The sequence below is a fragment of the Propithecus coquereli genome, unplaced genomic scaffold (assembly GCF_000956105.1).
Source record: "Propithecus coquereli isolate 6110/MARCELLA unplaced genomic scaffold, Pcoq_1.0 Scaffold66, whole genome shotgun sequence".
In the NCBI taxonomy this organism is placed as follows: domain Eukaryota; kingdom Metazoa; phylum Chordata; class Mammalia; order Primates; family Indriidae; genus Propithecus; species Propithecus coquereli.
The window spans coordinates 9548565-9569046 of record NW_012152618.1 but is presented as its reverse complement, the minus strand read 5'-3'; the positions used below and the strand labels follow the sequence as shown (position 1 = coordinate 9569046).

The 20482-nt window shown below is 44.4% G+C and overlaps 1 protein-coding gene across 1 annotated transcript in view; it reads right to left on the bottom strand.

The window, feature by feature from the left end:
- The window catches only part of CCDC101 (coiled-coil domain containing 101), a 25159-nt gene extending 4677 nt beyond the window's left edge, over positions 1-20482 (bottom strand). Inside the window, exons 1-4 of the mRNA XM_012660257.1 lie at positions 20301-20482; positions 9310-9400; positions 4245-4320; positions 3475-3547 (exon numbers count right to left, since the gene is read on the bottom strand). Of these exons, the coding sequence (XP_012515711.1) occupies positions 3475-3547; positions 4245-4320; positions 9310-9384 (224 nt within the window). The 5' untranslated portion in view covers positions 9385-9400; positions 20301-20482. The remainder of the gene's footprint in view (positions 1-3474; positions 3548-4244; positions 4321-9309; positions 9401-20300) is intronic.

The window sequence follows — 20482 nt, the reverse complement described above, 5'->3', positions numbered from 1 at the left end:
AAAAATTTAAAAATTAGCCAGGAGTGGTGGTATGAGCCTGTACTCCAAGCTACTCAGGAGATTATAGTGGACAGATCACTTGAGGCCAGGGGTTCGAGGTTTTAGTGAGCTATGATCAGGCCACTGCAATCCAGCCGGGCGAGAGTGAGACCCTGTCTCTATTTAAAAAAATAAATAAATAAAAATAAAAAGCAGTTTTCTGGAATGGAAACTTCTCCATCTCAGAGTCATAAAAGCTTCAGGCCATCTAGTATGACCTCCCAGCTGAGCCTGAGTCCCTGCCTCTGACAGCCAGCCAGCCAGCCTGGCAGCAAATCTCAGGGACAGTCCCACCCCAGGAGACCCCTGTACCTGGGACAGCTGAGGAAGGGCTTCTTTCCAGATGACATTCCTTTGAGTGCAGCCAACAGCCCAGAGCTCTAGCCTCCCTCCCCACTGACCATTAGTAAGGGGCTAAAACCACTGTGGGCCCTTCAGAATTTGCTAATACTACTGCATACAAATTCACAGCACCATTATTTGATTAGGGTGACTTTTTAAAAAGAAAAAAGGTAAAAAGCAATTCCTTTTGGCCTTCCCTCTTGTTGAAAGGGCTGGAGCTGTGCTTGCAGAGTTGGACAGAAAGCAGCAAAGGCCCAGGGCACTGCACAAGTGGAGCTGGCTGAGATCTGCCTCATCCCCCTCCACCACCCACCCAGAATAGGAGGGACCTGTGGCAGCCCTGTCAGCCTCTCAGACCTCTGGACCCTGGCTGAGCGGGAGAGGTGATCAATGTTAGCTTCCCAGGCACACGGCTTCTTTGCCCCCATAAGCAGGTATTTCTCCCTCCCTTCTGGCTCCTGGGCTAAGACTTGAACACTACATCTGGTCAGCAACACGGAACACTCTTCATGCCTCGGTGCACCAGCAAGTGGCCTGCATTCACTCTGCCCCCAGGCACTTGGAAAGGTTTTTAAACCTATCTATTGGGAAAATGCACTGATGCATGTAGCATCAGCAGTAACACAAGGTGACATGGGCTTTCCCCACCTAGACTCTGGCAGCAGGGGTGGCATCTCATCTACCTCTCCCGCTCTCCCTTCCCCAGAATAGTATTGGGCTGAGGAGGCCTTATCCAGTGTTTATCTAATGAATGTATGAAGGTTTTAGATTCTCAGAGTCTGAAAAAGTGAAATGGCAGCGGAATTGCAAGATGTTGGGCTCTGCATTTATGAAACCGAGCTCATGTTTCACCCTGGGGAAGTCAACACCAGAGACAGCCCACACCAAATTGGGTTCAGAGTCACTTTGTTCTGCCAGCAGTCAGGCTAGGATGGGATGGTTTGCTTTTTACTCTCACATGAGCAAGAGTCACTCCAACTTACACAAGGGAAACTCCAGCCCAGGAAAGTGGGAAGGGGCCTGGGTGGGAAAGGCTGGGCTGGAGAGCCAGGAGGAGGAGCCTATTTCCCAGGCCTCCATCGGAATGTGCCCTGCTCCTCCCTGCAGGTCAGCCTACTCTTTTGTTCTGCTCCCCAGCCTGGCACAGGGAGCCCCACCAGACCCCTCTGCCCCAGCTAGAAACCCTGGACTCTTCAACTCCTCCTCTTCCCCAGTTTGATCTCAGACACTGCTCTTGAACTCATCTGTGCTCTCTGCCCCCACTGCCACTGTCTCAGCTCAACCCCTCCCCTCTCTTGCCTGGCCTCCTAGCTTGCCTGCTTCCCACCCGGCCTGCTCTGCATACGGCAGCCAGGGTTTCTTTCCTGCTTTGAGTCTTCATTGGCCCCCCATGGCCTCTAGGATAAAGTCCATGGCACCGGGGGCCCTTCATGTCCTGCTCTCCTTGTCCCCAGCCATACAGGGCTAGTCTTCCCTCCCCAAATGCATGTGCTCTGCAGTCCCTCCTCCACGGCCTCTGCACCTCTGTCCCACTGCCTGGGCTTCTGCCTAGTCTGCCAACTGCTCCCTAGCTCAAGGTTGTGCTCCAGTCCCTCCCCCTTCCTGAGGACATCCTAGATCCTCACCTCTGCAGGACAACTTCACTATCCTACAACTGTTTTCTTTAGGGTGTCTCTCCTTTCTGGACTGTACCCTTGAAGGAGGACCCTCCCTATCCTCATGTTTCTACATGGAGATGGCCCAGTGCCAGACGTGGAGTAAGCACCAGCAAAGGTCTGCAGAACGGCTGACAGCAGGCAAAGAAAATATAGGGCCATGAACACAGGACAGAGCTGTGAGAGCCAGATGGGAGGAAGGATGAGCCCTGGAGCCATTAGTAATGCTCAGCGCGCTGCCTCTGGCCCATGGCTGTCACCCCCACTGGGCCCTGAATGTTAGCCATCACCTGCACACACAAGACAGTGGTATTTAAACTGCAGGTTGTGGCTCATTAGTGAGTCATGAAATTAATTTCTTGGGTAACAACCAGCATTAAAAAAAACCCAACAGCATAGCAACAGTAAGAGCTGGAACTCCTATTCCAACTCTAAGAGATACACACACATATAAAACAAATGTGTGTGCTGTAGAAAGGTACCTTATACCATTCTAGCAGGTCCACATTAAAGAATGGGGACTTTGGGTTTAAAATTGGGCTTTCTCCACTTACTAGTTGTGTGACTTTTGGCAGATCATGTAACCTCTCAGTGCCTTGGTTTCCTCATCTGTAAAATGGGGCTAATACTACAAATTACCTTAAAGAATTACCATGAGGATTAAATGAGGGGGTAAACACATAAAGTACTTGGAATAGTACCAGAAATATACTAAGGCCACATAGGGGTTATTATTATTATTACTGAGCCACATTATAGAATGTGGGTTATGATCAAAACAGTTTGAAAACCATTGGCATTAGGCACTTTACATACATTATTCCATTTTATGTTTACAATCCTGTAGGTAGTTATTATCCCTATTTTATTTTTTTAATTTTTTGAGACAAGGTCTTGTTCTGTTGTCTGGGCTAGAGTGCAGTGGCATCATCATAGCTCACAGCAACCTCAAACTCCTGCGCTTAAGCGATCCTCCTGCCTCAGCCTCCTGAGTAGTTGGGACTACAGGTGTGCACCACCATGCCCGGCTAATATTTTGTATTTTTTTGTAGACATGGGGTCTCACTATGTTGCCCAGGCTGGTCTTGAACTCCTGGCCTCAAGTGATCTTTCTGCCTTGGCCTCCCAAAGTTCTGGGATTAGAGGCGTGAGCCACTGCTCCTGTGACAACCAAGTCTCCGCTGAGTGACTGCCCAAGGTCCCATGACCAGTAAGTGACAGTGCTGACACATGCCTTGCTGCCATCCATAAAGTGGCAGGGCTGAGGGAGGAATGGGCCTAGAGAAGTAGGCTCCAGAAAAGGTAGGACCCAAGGCTGGGAGTAGGAATCAACTTCTGCATGGGAGGAAGGCAAACTGGGGATTTGGTCCACAGGTGCCTGTAGCCCAGTGCCCAGGCGAGGAGGGAGTAATGGCGGGGCAGGTGGGAAGGTACTCACTTGCACTCTGCCTCTGCATCGGCCTTGGCTGTTGTATAGAGGCCACGCAGCTTTGTCCGGTAATAAGGAGAAACTGTAGAGGAAACACAGGGATAAGGAGGTGTGGGCAAGGACAGCTGGCAGTAACGTGGCGTTGCTTCCGGTTCACCAGACTTTGGGAGGCACAGAGGCCATGGCCTGAAGACTGAGCTTTACTGGTTCAGAAATGCTCCCAGAGGCAGATGCCCCCATACTCAATGGGTTCATATTTCCTTATGATACAAATGCTATCCTCTCCTACATCTAGGAGACGACTTTCTAGCCTTTTCTATATCATGACACACCTAGAAAATATTTGTCAGCACACAGAAAAACACACAATTCTCAAAGCTACCCAGAGTTGCAAGGCACCAGCCCACGACCTGCAGGCCTCAGGGCATATGCAGGGACACCCTGGGAGGGAAGCTCTGCTCTGGAAAACCCAGCTCACCAGGGTGCTCGTGCGCTCCAAGGGCAAGTTTCCCTAGATGTGGCCTCATTTCACTGCCTTTCCAGTCCCCGGGGTTGAGGGATTTTTAAGGTTCTTTAGTACTAAGCAGTCTGTCACCAGTCTCCTGGGTGACTTTAGGTCACCCAGCCTAAGGGAAAACTGTTCCTCTGGTCCAAGGAGCAGTTCATTTTGGAATATGCTGATACATGCAATAGTCCCCTTTGAAAATGGTAACAGCCATGTTCCCAGTCTTGGCCACATCCCCTTCTCAGCCTCTTTCTCTCCTGAGTCAGCTACTCACTCTTGTTCTCTGTCTGCATCCGCTCGTGGGTCTTCTGAATGTTCACTAAGTTGTGTTCGCTCCGAGAACGCTCTTCCTGCAAGGAGGAGGGTCAACAGCATGTGAGGAAGGCCTGTCATCCTGCTGTGGCACCCTGCATCCCAGGCCAGAGGCCCCATCCCATAAATACAACCCTCATTTTCTAAATCCAAATTCAGGATAAGTTCAAGATGATTTTTTTCCCTGACTAATGCAAAAGCATTACAAAAGGCATGAAAGTTAAAATCGTAAGTTATAGCTTTCATACACTCCTTTATCAACCAAAGATAAATTGATCTACACGTTCAATGCAATCCCCATCAAAATTCCAACGGACTTCTTCATAGAAATTGACAAGCTCATCCTAAAATTCATATGGAAGCTCAAGGGGCCCAGATCAGCACAAACAATTTTGAAAAAGAAAGACAAAGTTGGAAGACTCAAACTTCCCAATTTCAAAATTTACTACAAAGTTGCAGTAATCGAGATGCTGTGGTACCAGCACAGAGATCAACAGAATAGAATCAAGAGTCCACAAATTAACACGGACATCTATGATCAACTGATCTGGGGAAGAAGGGGTGGAAAAGGATGCTGGAAACAGAGATGATTCCCTAAACAAGAAATTATAACTATACTTTTTAACCTTTATGTGAGAATTTTTAAGTCTCTGAGGGGTAGGTTGTGCTTTTACCTCATCTGGCAAAATAGGGTTAACAGCGAACGAAGCTGGTTGAGATCGCCCGCTAGTCTGTACCTAAGTAAGCCTACCCTTTATCAATGGGAGTGGATTGAGCAAGGACACCTGCTAGACAAATGCTGCTGCTGGCAACCTGGACCAGCAGAGTGGCCAAACCTAACATCCCTTCCAAAGGTGGACAAGTTTGGGTAAAAATCAATGACAAATGGAAAAGGAGAAATAGTAGCTGAGGTTAAATGGGTTACGCAACAAGGGAAATCCAATATTATATTAACATCTCAAAAGGCTCAGAGCAAGAGACTGTTGTCTCTTAGCTCAGTTATACCAGATGCCTGAAAGGGTGAAGCCATATGTCTGCCAAAACCACTCCTGCTTTTGGAACCTAACACAGTCACATGGAAACTTGCAAACCTGAGCTGCACCCCTCTGAGAGACACTCTGGTTATAGGGAATGATAAACTGGACTAATTGTTAATGACTGAATGGAAGTCTTGTAATATGCCAGTATCTTTTTTTCCTTTATTTTAACAATAAACTATTTTTAGAGCAGTTTTAGGTTTATAGAAAAGTTGAGCAGATAGTACAGAGAGTTCTCATATACCTGCTCTCTCTGCACACTTTCCCCTATTATTAACATCTTGCATTAGTGTGGTGTGTTTGCCACAATTGATAAACCAGTATCGATACCTTATTACTAACTAAAGTCATAGTTTCCATTAGGGCTCACTCTGTGTTGTGCAGTTCTATGGGTTTTGACAAACGCACAATATCATGTGTCTACCATCATAGCGGTTGGGATCGCCCACTCTCAGATACTCTACCACACCTCCCTAAAAGTCCTCTGTGCTCCGCCTACTCGTCCCTCCCATGGCTCTGACAGTCACTGATCTTTTTACTCTCTAGTTTTGCATTTTCCAGAATGTCATATAGTTGGAGTCACACAGTATGCAGCCTTCCAGACTGAGTTCTTCATCTTAGCAATGTGTGTGCCAGTATCTTCAGACTCTTATGCTCCCTGTTACATCTACTGAAAAGGGTATCATTTGGGAAGGAATTACTGGGAACTACTTCTTACTGGACTGCGTGGTGTACAACTGGCGGCAGACTGATGACTGTGTAGCTATAAACCTGGGTGATCAAATGTTTAGAAAGGTCCCTGATTATAATGGACAGAATATGGCAGTGACATGCCCGACATGCCACAATGAGCTACAGGAACAAATGCATATCATGCTCATATTTGTGAACAAAAGCTATTAAATGGGGAAAAAGTGGGTTTCTGATAGGGGACAGTGGACATCACATGGTGGGTCCAAATTCTGCTGGGGAACAGCCCCACCCTGAGAAAAGGAAGGTTATGGGAGGCTCTATGGTTTGCTCAGGCTAAATGCTAGGTATAACTACGACTCATCTCATACTAGTATGGGGAACCCCAAATTTTGGGGTACAAAATATGTATCCTAACTGCACTCAAGCCAATGGTACACAATGGCAACAACGCGCATGGTGGAGCAAACAACATTGGCCCACAGACTGAAAAGGGCTTTAGGAAAGACAGGCATTGGTCCGTGCATTGTGAGGCAAGTTGAATTCACATTTAATGAGGAGCACCACTGAGAGGAAAACGATTTGTTAATCAGAATAAGCAGACTAAAGTGAGTCCTCTTCCAGGAGAAAAGCAAGGAATGGGAATCAGTCTAGAAAGATGATAAGGCTTTAGTGCAGGGGGTCAAGTAGGCCCCATGTATAATGCTGGGTAATTATAGGACAACCCGGTGTGGGGACAGGGCTTATACTGTGACCCAACAGGGCCTCTTGGCTATTTTAATACAAATGGAGGCCAGAGTAGCCATGAGACAATGGCCCTGCATCCTAGCTGCTGAGGCCCAAGGGGCACACCTATGGGAATCTTATGGACCTCAAACCTGTGGAAGTCCTCTGTGGGCACCTGTAATTTACACCAGTGCCCCACGACTGCCCTTGATCCAAGAATAGAACAAAATGAGACAGATCTGGAAGTATATTAAGCAGGGATAGGAATTATTCTGAATACCACCTGTGTCTTTCCCACAGGAGAAAGGTTGAGTAGGCCCTGCCATATAACAGGAAACCAGTCTCAATACAAACCTGTGAACTGAGACAGGGTGACTGCCTTTGTTCCCAATTGAGCTGGAAACCAAAAATAACTGAATCATAGCCAACTGTAATGATGCCTGTTCACAGTAATATCTGATATACTGGCAAGGGCCAATTTTGTTGGAAAAGCATAACAAATATCTTTGTGATTTTTATTGATCTGTTCTGTCATGAAACTGAATTTTACCATGACCATATTGCAATATGGTATTGCATTCTGGTATTGCTGGCAAGATTCAGCAGCTCCCTTATATAAATAAGTCATATGATAATACTGATATATATGTTTATTGTTTTGTTTTGTTTTGTTTTTTGACACAGAGTCCCACTCTATTGCCTGGGCTAGAGTGTTGTGGCGTCAGCCTTGCTCACAGCAACCTCAAACTCCTGGGCTCAAGCGATCCTCCTGCCTCAGCCTCCCGAATAGCTGGGACTACAGGCATGCATCATTGCGCCTGGCTAATTTTTTTGTTTGTTTGTTTCTGTTTTTAGTTGTCCAGCTAATTTTTTCTATTTTTAGTAGAGACAGGGTCTCACTCTTGCTCAGGCTGGTCTCGAACTCCTGACCTCAAGCGATCCTCCCGCCTTGGCCTCCCAGAGTGCTAGGAATACAGGCGTGAGCCACTGAGTCGGGCCAGATATATGTTTAAAAAAATTTTTTTTTCTTTAGAGACAAGGTCTTGTTCTGTAGTCCAAGTTGGAGTACAGTGGTGTAATCATAGCTTACTGTAGCCTTGAACTCCTGGGCTCATTCAATCCTCCAGCCTCAGCCTCCTGAGTAGCTAGGATTACAGGTGTGCACCACCACACCCAGCTAATATTTTTTGTTTTTAATTTTAATTTTTGGTAGAGATGGGGTCTCACTATGTTGCCCAGGCTGGTCTCAAATTCCTGGCCTCAAGTGATCTTCCTGCCTTGGCCTCCCAAAGTATTGGGATTATAGGCATGAGCCACCATGCCTGGCCTATAATACTGATATTGGTGATCAAATGTAAGTAAGCCTCCTCAGAATGTAATACTGATAGAAAATTACTGGCCTGAGGAAGAATTTGATTTAGCTAAACATCAACTAATTTCTAATGTAAAAAGTTTTATGCAAATTTATCATAAGGTACAAATAGTGGTAGATCAAGGGAGGAAACAAGTAATCAAATTAGAGCAAAAATATGAAAATGTATGTAATGGCTTTATGGGATAGATTAGCTATTTCTTTCTTTCTTTCTTTTTTTTTTTAGAGACAGGGTCTCACTCTCACCCAGACTGGAGTGCTGTGGTGCAATCGCAGCTCACTGCTACATCCAACTCCCAGGCTCAAGCGATCCTCCTGGTTTAGCCTCCTGAGTAGCTGGGACTCAGGCGCATGCCACCACGCCCAGCTAATTTTTAAAATTTCTTTTGTAGAGACAGGATCTTGCTGGTCTCGAACTCCTGGCCTCAAGTGATCCTCCTGCCTCAGCCTCCCCAAATGCTGGGAATACAAGTGTGAGCCACCATGCCTGGCCTAGTTGTTTATGTCCATCCCTACCCCATGATGGCTCCTTCAAGTGTTAAGCATATTCATATTGATGCTATTGCTATATCTGTTCTATAAATGCTATGCTAAATACAGATGCTCAAACAAATGATGTTGTGCTGTAAGAAAGCCTAGGCCAAGGGCCAGAGGAGTAACCTGTACAAGAAAGGATTAACTCAGCAGGCCTGGATTGTCCAAACTCTGCACATTCTAAGAAAAGGTTTGACCCTTGACCAGCTCCTGAGAGATATCCTCTAAGCCCTTGGAATATCTTGCCTAGTAAGAGTGTCTTTGTTTACCTGGAGTAAGGGAGTGGAGGAAAAATGGGAGTGACTGCTAATAGGTATGGGCATTTTTGTTGAGCAATAAAAATGTTCTGAAATTGATCATGGTAATGGTTGTACAAGCCTATGAATATACTGAAAACCATTGAATTGGGCACTTTAAATGGGTGTGTTGTAGGGTATGTAAATTATCTCTCAACGTAGTTGTTAAAAAGAATCATCAAATCATGTATATAATAGAATATCCAACAGGAATGGTAATTATATCTCAAATTCCCTACCTCTCCCCTTCATTACGTTGTCTTGGTTCCTGCATGTCCAATTTCTGTGAACACAAGCCCCATCCCCACCCCTCCACAGCTCAGCATCATAGCCCACGGTCCCATCTAGGAGTGGACAGCAATAGCTTTTTACCTGAGTTTGTTTAATCAGCTGATGGAGCTCTGTGAGAAGTTCTGCAATGCGGGAATCAGCAGACACAAGGGCCATGGTCTACGAAGGGCACCTGGTGGCAGTGAAAACACAAGAGAACTCTGTTGGTGACTACTGTGAGTTGAATGGTATCTCCTCAAAAGATACAATGAAGTCCTAACCCCTGGTACCTAGGAATGTGACCTTATTTGGAAATAAGGCCTTCGTAGATACAATTAAGATGTACATTAAGATGAAGTCATACTGGAGTAGAGTGTGCCTTTAATCCAGTATGGCTGATGTCCTTTTAAGAAGAGAAGAAGAAAGACATAGAGACAGACACACACAGCGGGAAGACGGATATGTGACTACAACAGAGGCAGAGATTAGAGTTATGCAGCTGCGAGCCACGGCAACCACCTAACCAGCTGGGAGAGAGGCATGGAACATAGTCTCCTTCTGAGCTTTCAAGAAGGAACAAACCTTTGATTTTGGAACTAAGCTGACACCTTGATTTTAGAATTCTGACCTCCAGAACTGTGAGGGAAAAAGTTTGCCTTGTTTTAAGCCACCCAGTTTGTGGTAATTTGTTATGGTAGCCCTAAGAAACTAATACAGTGGCAAGTTGTCCTTGAATTCCACCCTACTCCGATGATACGTCTGTATTCAATATGTTCAACCAAGTCAAGGAGTACTTATTAAGTGCCTTCCAAAGGCAGCAGGCCCTCGCCCCAGCTGTGCTATTAATATTCCAACAAATGATTTAAGAATTCTGGTCTCCATTTGTAATCTGTAAAATGGGATCACCTCTGCTATATTTTAGGAAATTCAAATAAGATTGTATATGAAGACACTTTCCAAGTCACAAAGCACTGTTACTTTCTTACTATAGAGGAAAGAGAAATTAACAACTAAAAAATATCTCACTCAAGGCAAGGTGAATGTATTCTGATGAAAATAAAATGCTTTTGTACAATAAAAGGTAATTAGACAAAGAATAAAAAGACAATAAAAAAGTAATAAAAAGTTGTAACTAGGTGAAAAAGGACATATGCCTAAAGATAAAGGTATACTGGATAAAATAAAGACATTTTGGCTGGGTGTGGTGGCTCATATGCCCAGCACTTTGGGAAACTGAGGCGGGAAGATCACTTGAGGCCAGGAGTTTAAGTGTACCCTAGACAACACAGTGAGACCTCTGTCTCTACAAAAAATAAAAAAAATTAGCTAGGTATGATGGTGCACACCTGTAGTCCTAGCTACTTGGGAAGCTGAGGAGGGAGGATCACTTGAGCCCAGGAGTTTGAGGTCACAGTGAACTATGATTGCACTACTGCACTCCAGACTAGGTGACAGAGACCCTGTCTCTAAGAAAGAAAAGAAAAATTTTAGGGCACGAAATTTTGCACAATGCCCCACCTCTTAAAAAGTTTGTTCAGTTAACACATCTCCTTATCCACAAAGATCAGATTCACACTGAATGGAGTAAACTTCCCCCCACCCCCACTTAATGAACTGTGAACCTCTCTCCCTGTATTTAAATATTCATGTCCTCTTTTATTTGTTTCTCAAATCACAATTCATGTCCTCTTGAAGTCTCTGCTACAGTTATTAAAAAGAATAATATACAAAGACAAAAAAAAAACCCCCCCAAAACCAAAAAAGTAATACACAAACTAGGAATACAGGGGAACTTCCTCAACGTGCTAAAGGGCATCTATAAAAAACCCACAACTAACATCATACATAAAGGTGAAAGACTGAAAGCTTTGCCTAAGATCAAGAATGAGACAAGGATGTGCTCTTGTCACTTCTAGTCAACATTGTTCTGAAGGCTCTAGCCAGGGCAATTAGGCAATAAGATGAAATAAAAGGCATCCGGATTGGAAAGGAAGAAGTAAAACTATCTCTATTTGCAGATGATATGATCTTGTATACAGAAAACCCTAAGCAATCTACCAGATAACTGTTAGGACTAATAACGAGTTTAGAACTAATAGGAAAGTTGCAGGAAACAAGATCAATAAACAAAAATCAATTGTATTTCTATAAACTTGTAATGAACAATCCAAAAATGAAATTAAAACAATTCCATTTTACAATAGCACCAAAAAGAATAAAATACTTAGGAATAAATTTACCAAAAAAAGTACTTTTTTACTCTGAAAACCACAAAACATCATTGAAAGAAATAAGATCTAATTAATTGCAAAGACATCCCATGTTCATGTATCAGAAGACTGAATATTGTTAAGATGGCAATACTCTCCAAATTGATCTACAGATTCAATGCACCCCCTATCAAAATCCCAGCTGGCTTCTTCGCAGAAATTGACAAACTCATCCTAAAATTCATATGGAAACTCAGGAGACCCAAACAATCTTGAAAATGAAAAAACAAAGTTGGAGGGCTCACACTTCCCCACTTCCCAATTGCAAAACTTACTACAAAGCTACAGTAATCAAGGTGTGGTACTGGCATAAGAAACATCTAGATCAATGGAACAGAACTGAGAGACGAGAAATCAACCCTTACATCCACGGTCAACTGATTCCCAATAAGGGTGCAAAGACAACTTAATGGGGAAAGAACAGTCTTTTCAACGAGTGGTACTGGGACAATTGTACATCCATATGTAAAAGAATGACCTACCTCAGACCATATATAGAATGATCTCAATAGACAGTTCTCCAAAGAAGATATACAAATGGCCTCCAAGCACATAAAAAGATGGTCCAGATCATTAGCCATCAGGGAAATGCAAATCAAAACCATAAGAAGGGGTTGGGCACAGTGGTTCATGTCTGTGATCCCAGCACTTTGGGAGGATGGCTTGGGGCCCAGAGTTCGAGACTAACCTGGACTCTGTCTCTACAAAAAAATAAAGAAATTGGCCAGGCATAGTGGCATGTGCCTGTAGTCCGAGCTACTTGGGAACCTGAGGCAGAAGGATTGCTTGAGCCCAGGGGTTTAAGGTTACAGTGAGCTATGCTGATGCCAGTGCATTCCAGCCTGGGCAACAGAGCAAGACCCTCTCACCAAAAAAAAAAAAAAAAAAAAAAAAAACTTAAATCTTGAGAACAATCTTCTTTGACTTCATGTCCTCCTGCTTCTGGATACACTGGGGTGGAGGCTGGGCCTCCATGGCTCTGGGCAGCCCTGTCCCCACGGCTTTCCTGGACGCAGCCCATACAGCGACTCTCACTTGTTAGAGTCATGTGCCTGTGGCTCTACCCAGAGTCTGGAGGCTCAGAGGCAACCCTGCCCCCTAGCTCCACTGGGCACTGCCCTGGTAGGGACTCTTGCCCTGTGGCAGTTCTCTGCTTGGGTCCAAGGCTCTCCAGAGCATCCTTTAAAGTCTACATGGAGGTAGCCATGTCCCCACAGCTTGTGTATTCTGTGCGCTGCCAAGGTTTACCACCTGTGCCCTCTGGAGGGATGCCCCAAACTGTACCTGGGGCTGTCAAGGACCACTGCACTGGAATTCTGGGAACAGAGTGTCTTGAAATGGTTCTGTCCCCAACATCCTGACATTCTGGGCCTGCGATGGGAGTGGCAGTCCCCAGTGATACCTGAAATGCCTTTGGGATCATTCTTCCATAGTCTGGATGAATAGGACCTGGCTTCCTTATCCGTACTAATCTCCTTATCAAAGGATGGCTTGACCATGCCCTTTAGTATTCTCTCTGAACACACTTTTTCATTCTTTTCAACATGGCCATGCTGAGAATTTTCCAAATCTTTAAGCTCTGCTTCCCTTTTGATTATAAATTACATATTTAATTTGTTTCTGTCTTCTCGAATCTTACTATAGGCAGTCAAGAGAAGTCATACTGCATCCTCAACACTTTGCTTAAATATTTCTTCCACCAAATATCCTATTTCATTGCTCAGAATTTCTAGCTCCACAAAGCACTAGGACATGCGAGAGAAAAGAAAGTTTTTATCTGAGGAATGTGAGCCCCTTTTAATTATCAGGCCCAGAGAGGCCCTGAAATGCAACAGCAGTCACATCTGTCACCTCTCACTCCCCCTGGAGCTAAATAATGACCTTTAAAGCCACTTGTTATGTGGGTGCTAGACTGACACCAAGTAGCCATCAAATCCTATACTTTGGACACCATAACTCATACCCTCTCGTTCAACAATGGATAGCCAATCACTGATCAATGTGATCTCTGTAAACCTGAATTCCTGTCAAACAACCTTCTATCAGCACACTCCTTGTTCCCTTTTGCCTTTAAAAAACTTGCTCGTAACAAAGACCCAACAGAACACTGAGCACTCCCCAAGGCAACCTGGAAGTGTGTCCCAGGTTGCAGTCCTCAACCTTGGCCCAAATAAATGCTCTATATTAATCTTGCCTCAGCTTCTTCCTTTAGATTGACAGACACAAACCCAATTCAGCCAAGCTCTTTGCCACTTTATAACAAAAATCACCTTTCCTCCAGTTTCCACTAACATGGTCCTCGTTTCGATCTCAGACCTCATCAGAATGGCCTTTATTGTCCATATTTCTACCAACATTTTGTTCGCACCCTCTTCGGTAATCTCTAAGAGATCTCTGGGGCTTTCTCTATAGCTCTCCTCTTCTTCTAAGTCCTCACCAGCACCATCCTTAACGTTCTGTTGACAGCAATGTATACTTTTTCTAGCATGAACCTCAAAACTCTCCCAGCCTCTACCCATTACCCAGTCCCAAAGGTGCTTCCACATCTTCAGGTATTTGTTATAGCAGCACCCCAGTTCTGGCACCAGTTTCTGTCTTAGTCCACTCAGGCTGCTATAACAAAATACCTTAGACTGGCTAGTTTATAAACAACAGGAACTGTATTGCTCACAGTTCCGGAGGCTGGGAAGTCCAAGAACCATTAGTAGAAACAATCTGAATATATTGCTCTGCACCTTTTGGTAACTGCACTCCCATTTCACTTCGGGAAGCCACCCCTTACCTCAGCTCCAAGGATGGGTACATGACTTGGGCTACTACGAGTATTCCATTCTCCCTGACCACCATGACTAGTTCAGGAAGAGATATGTGACCCAAGTCTGGGCAAAGTCAATTGAGATCTTTCGCTGGTGCTATCTGCAAAGAGATACCCTCTTTTCATTTGGGTATTAACAGAATAGCATGAAAGCCTGGAGCTGCTGGAGGCATTTGCCTGCCTGAGAGAGAAACCAACATGGAGAAGAGCAGAATTGAAAGACAGAAAGTATTGGTGATGCAATTTAGGCTTCTAGATACAGCCATGCCTGAAGCTGGTTTATCCCTGGACACTTCAGCTAGAGTCTGTGAGGAAATAAAGAAACTATTTTTCCTCTGCTCTCACTCTGCAACAATCAACACAGAAGACTTCTGTGACCAAATGTGTGGGGATTTCTCCCTGGCAACAAGCAAGCGATCAATTGTACAGTGGACACCAGCTGGGTATCCTCTAATTCAATTTAATTCCAACAAGATACACAGGGCAAGGCATGTAGGAAGGGCCGTGGAGCTTCCATATCCCCTCTGGGTGCGGCACGCCATCCTCCAGGAACCTCCACATGTTCAGCTATTGGGAAAGCTCTCCAAACCTAAAGCTAGGCTTCATTACATAGGCATGACTGATTAAACCACTGGCAATCAATTTAACCTTCAACCCCTCTCGCCTCCCCAGAGGTGGGCACGGGGCTGAGAAGTCCCAACCCTGTAATCCTGCCTTTTCTTTCCAGTGACCAGCCCACATCCTGATGCTACCCAGGAGCAGCCAGCCATCAGTGAACTCATTAGCATACAAAAAAACATGGCATTTGAGACTCCAAGGATTTTAGGAGTTGTATGCCAGGAAACTGGGACGAAAACTAAATATTAATATATATTTTACAATATCACACATTCAACAAGTACCTTTTCTGCTTAGGATAGTTGGGGTTAGCTTTTTGTTATTTGCAACTGAGAAGCTTGGCTAATAAAGAGGAACTTTCATTAAGCACAGTCTGAAGAGGTAGTTAATTCTTAGGGACAAAGGTTGCAAGGTGGAAGTAACGTAGGGATAAAGCAGAAAAGAAAGGTTAAGAGAGGCTGAGTGCAGCCATTTTGACAGACACCAGACCCTAACCACCCTGAACAAGGAAGTTGCCAGCAAGTCACTAGGACTACCTGAGGATGGATGAATTACTAAGCTAAATGCCTCGTAAACTGTTTGTGCTTAGCTTTCTGTGACAGCAGTTTAGGATTAACCTTTATGAACTGACCTTAGTCAATGCTGGTCATGTATGGGGTTTTTGAACATATAAAAACATTACCATTGACCCATAAGGGGTCCCCCTCCTGCTTGGGAAAGGACCCCTAGTCTGTCTGTGGAGTAAGAGCTGTTGTCTGTCTCTCTCTTAATAAACTTTCTGTTGCTAGTTGACTTGCTCTCAAATTCTTTCCAGCACAAAGTCCAGAATCCACCTGGCAAGTTCAGGAGGCTTTCCTCTCTTCACTGGGGCACCCCCTAAATCAGAAGCATATAGTAACCACTAAACACCCATGCTAAAATTGCTGGCCCTTCTACTAGTAGCCAAGACCTCAAACAAACAAATCCAAACACCCTATATTTAAACCACTCCAAGATTAATCCCACAGGGCTTAAGACAATATGAGCTTTGTTGGGTCAAAGGGAAAGAAGGCACCTAATACCCTACTCTCAGATCGCACATCCTCAATCCAGTCATTATCAATAACAATCTACATTATCGATTGGTCAAAAAAAAAGTGAAGAGACAATGTTGATTTTTTTCCCCACCATGCCTATGTACTGGGACTTACCCAAGTGTTTCTCATTTAAATGTTATAGCAATCCTATAACATAAATATCGGCATATCCTTTTTATAGCTGGGGAAATGGAAGTCCAGATAAATTATGCTACATAACTCTGTTAAGAAAAACAGGTAGTTGAGGTGGGGTTGCAAAGCTGCAGATTCCAAAAGCTACACTCAGCCGGGTGCGGTGGCTCATGCCTGTAATCCTAGCACTCTGGGAGGCTGAGGCGGGAGGATCACTTGAGGTCAGGAGTTCAAGACCAGCCTGAGCAAGAGCGAGACCCCGTCTCTACCAAAAATAGAAAAAATTAGCCAGGTGTGGTGGCACGTGCCTATAGTCCCAGCTACTCAGGAGGCTGAGGCAGGAGGATGGCTTGAGCCCAGGAGTTTGAGGTTGCAGTGAGCTATGATGACACCACTACACTCTACCTGGGGCCAACAGAGTGAGACTCTGTCTCAAAAAATAAAATAAAAGAATAAAAATAAAAGCTATGCTCTTCCTCTCAATTCCAAATTTTGTCATAACTTCAGCATATTCAATAGTAAAAGAGATAGTGCACGTACATGCATTTTGTCTCTTGTAAACTGCCAAGCAACTGTTAGGCTATTAGGATTACACTGAAAGTATTACCAATAAAATTGTGATCGCTGTGGCAACTGAAAAAAAGAGACAGGAAAATGTGATGGTTAATTTTATGTGTCAACCAGACTGCCTAACGGATGCCCAGATAGCTGGTGAAATATTATTTCCAGGTGTGTCTGTCAGGGTGTTTCCACAGGGTTTGGACTGGGACTGTATCAGCTTTCCTGGGCCTCCAGCTTGCAGACGGCAGATCCTGGGACTTCTCAGCCTTCATAATTGTGCAACTCAATTTATCACAACCAATCTCTTTCTATATATCTATACAGTGACCATTGAACAACACAGGTTTGAACCGTGCAGGTCCACTAAAACGTGGATTTTCTTCCAGCTCTGCCACCTCTGAGACAGCAAGACCAATCCCTCTTCTCCCTCAGCCTACTTGATGTGAAGATGGGGATGATGAAGAACTTTATGATGATCCACTTCCACTTAATGTATTTTCTCTTTCTTATGACTTTCTTAATAATAATTTCTTCTAGCTTACTTTATTGTAAGAATATAGTATATAGTACATATACAAAATATGTATTAATCAACAGCTTATGTTATCAGTAGGGCTTCTGGTCAACAGTAGCTATTTAGAAGTTAAGTTTCAGGGGACTGGAAAGTTATACGTGACTTTGACTGTGCAGGGGGTTGGTACCACTAATCTCCACATTGTTCAAAGGTCAACTGTATATGTACCCCCCTCACAATGAGACCTTAAACACAATGGTAAGAAATATTCATCCAAAGCACGTTCTTAATACTTGCTTTACAGGGTTCTCTGCTTGGAAAATACTTCCATTCACTTTAAGAAAACAGCGTATACACATCTCTAAAGAAGTGTGCTTGGATTTAGCTTTTAAATGTGTATAGGTAAACCTCTCAGAATGAAACCTTAAACACAATGGTAAAAAGCATCCTTCAAGAGCATGTTCTAAACATGTGCTTACAGAGTTCTCTGCTTGGGAAACAGTTCCAGTTGCTGTCATAAAGCAGCACACCATGCATCTCTGAAGCAGCATGCTTAGAGCACTGTACACAAACTTCTGTCCTTGCACTTGTGACACGTACACCAAGAGACTAATCATTTCACTTACTTGTCTCTCCTGCCAGACCACGAGCTCTTAGAAGAGAAGGATGCAGTTTTATTCATCTTTATATTCCCAGCACAGGCCCTGGCATCTACTAAGTCTTCAAAACAGATTGCTGAACTGAACTAAATCCTAGTAAACCCTTAAAACCGTTTTTCAACTTAAAACACTGCCACAATTCTGAAGCTGGGCTATTCAACATCTTGTCCTCCTCATTCCCAGAAAAAAATTAGTCACTATCAACATACTTCAAGAGGGAATGTCTACTTCCCACCAAGGGAGAAGCAGCATTTCCCCTTATAAATTCATTCACATTCAACAGTAATGCCAAGCACCTGCTCTGTGCCAGGCATGAGGGATATATGGCAGAGAATGAGACCAAGAATCCCTGCCTTGCTCTTAGGCAACAGTCCAGAAAGGAACACAGACACTAAACAAATAGTTCCATTTACTTATTTGTAGCTGAAGCAAGCACTAAAGGAGACACAGAGGACAGAGTAGATAAATGGATAAATCTGAATATATAATGACAGAGAATGTCAAAGACCTGAAAGCAAATTCTCAGGCAGAAAGGACCTACCAAGTACCAAAGAGAATATCCATGTTAAATAAAAATTACAGGAGGTTGAGAAAGAAAAGAAACTTTTCATCTGAGGAATGTGAGCCCTTTTAAATTTTCAGGCCCAGAGAGGCATTGGAATGAGATAACCGACATGTCATCCCACACCCCTTAAGCTAAGTATCATTTTGAAGCCACCCTGCTATATGGATTCGAGACTGAGTGTTGCCACCAATAGCTATAATGTGACCTAACAATGTCATTCGCTAGACATCATAACCCATACTCTATAGCTCAAAAATGTACAGCCGATCACTAATCAACGTTATTTCTGTAAACCGATTACTGACAAACTTTTGTAATCAACCCCCTCTCTCAATTCATCCTTTTTTCTTTAAAAGCTTGAGCTTCTCCTTTGTTTTCTGGAGCACTTCCCAAGGCAACTTGGAAGTGTTTCCTGAGCTGCAGTCCTCAACCGTGGCCCAGATAAACTCTCTACCTATATTACTTTGCCTCCGTTTCTTTCTTTATGTCGACAAGGTCACTGTTCTGGACTAAGCCAATGTAGTATAAGCCCCAACAGACCAGACTAAAAATCAAAATGGAGTCACCCATGCTGAAGTTCCACATCACCAAACCTAAAATAAGTTATCTGACCTTCTGAGAAATCAGGAGAGATAACAATTTCCCAAACGGGCCAGTTTAAATCTTGAATGGGTGTGATAATGAAGTTCCCTTCAGCTTTAATTCTTACACAAAAAGCATAGCCTGAAGTAACCTGATGTTAATTAATCAGTTATTTTTCTATTTTTGTTTCCCTATCCCCACCTTGTAAGAAAAAGTAACTTCGAAAACTAATCCCCCCTTATTCTTTAATTCTGCTTTCTTCAGCCCTTTTCTGTTCATAATGCCAACCTCTTTCTGCTTAGCTCACTAGAACACTTATTCTATTTTATGCAAATCACAAATTTGCATAAATAAAAAATAAAGCCAACTGAGATCTTTAAGCTAAGTTTATTGTAATTTTTTCCCTTTTTTGGGTAAAGAGACAGAGTCTCACTATGTAGCCCAGGCTGGACTGCAGTGGCTACTCACGGGCAACGTCATAGCACACTACGCCTTGAATTCTTGGTCAAAGTGTGAAATGGATAACAGCTAGGCAGTGATTAGGGACAGAAAAGAGATCAAAGATTAAGGCTTGGGGTATTACAACCATTAAACATAAGGAAGAGGAGCAAGAATTAGTAGAGGAGAGGCCAGAGAGAGCGCAGGTTAAGGAAGAATGTTCAGCAAGTCAAATGAAGAGAGTGTTTCAAGAAGGGGCAGTGATCAATTGCATCAAATACGGCTACAGGATTGAGAACTAACTTAACACTGAACTTGGCAACCTAGAGATCATTGGTGGCTTTGAGAAAGAGCTGTTTCAGTGGAGTGGTGGGAACCAAAGCCTAACTGGAGAGGGATCAAAAGAGACCGCGAGGGGGAAAGGTGCTAGCGAGAATAGACTACAGCCTCTGGCTGCAAACGGGCACACAGATGAGGTATCTATCTGGCGGGTGAATGAGGTTTTACTGTTCTTAAGATGGGCACTTTCTGAGCAAACAATAAAAAGTGCTGGAGCTCAGGGCCTTCGTCAGACCTTATCTTCCTAACCCTGAGCTGAGCATCCCACCTTCTGCCGGCCTCCTTGTCAAGCTTCGCCTGCTGCGGTTTCCCACCCGGGCTCCCGACCGAAGGGCGCACGCGCAGAACCCAAGACGGCCGGGCCCGGGGCCTCCCTCCGTGGACCCCGCCCCTTGCCGCCCAAGGCGCGTGCGCACCGTCCCTTCAGCGCCGCCTCGGGGAGGCCGGAGACGTGGGGGAAGGACCCCAACCCTTCGCTCCCGCGGTCCTCCGCAGGTCCCAGGCCGCGACCCATCCCCACCTACCGCGCCTCGGACAAAACAAGCTCGTCTTGCTGGAAATTGCAACGGCGGGAGCAGGCGCATCCCTCGAACGCTTTTTCCAGAGTCTCTGTATGTTCACGCACTTGGGTTCGAAGGTTCGCGGCACGTCAAGAAACCCACGCGCTTTTTTCCCCTTTTATGAGCGTAGCCGAGCGCGGAGGACC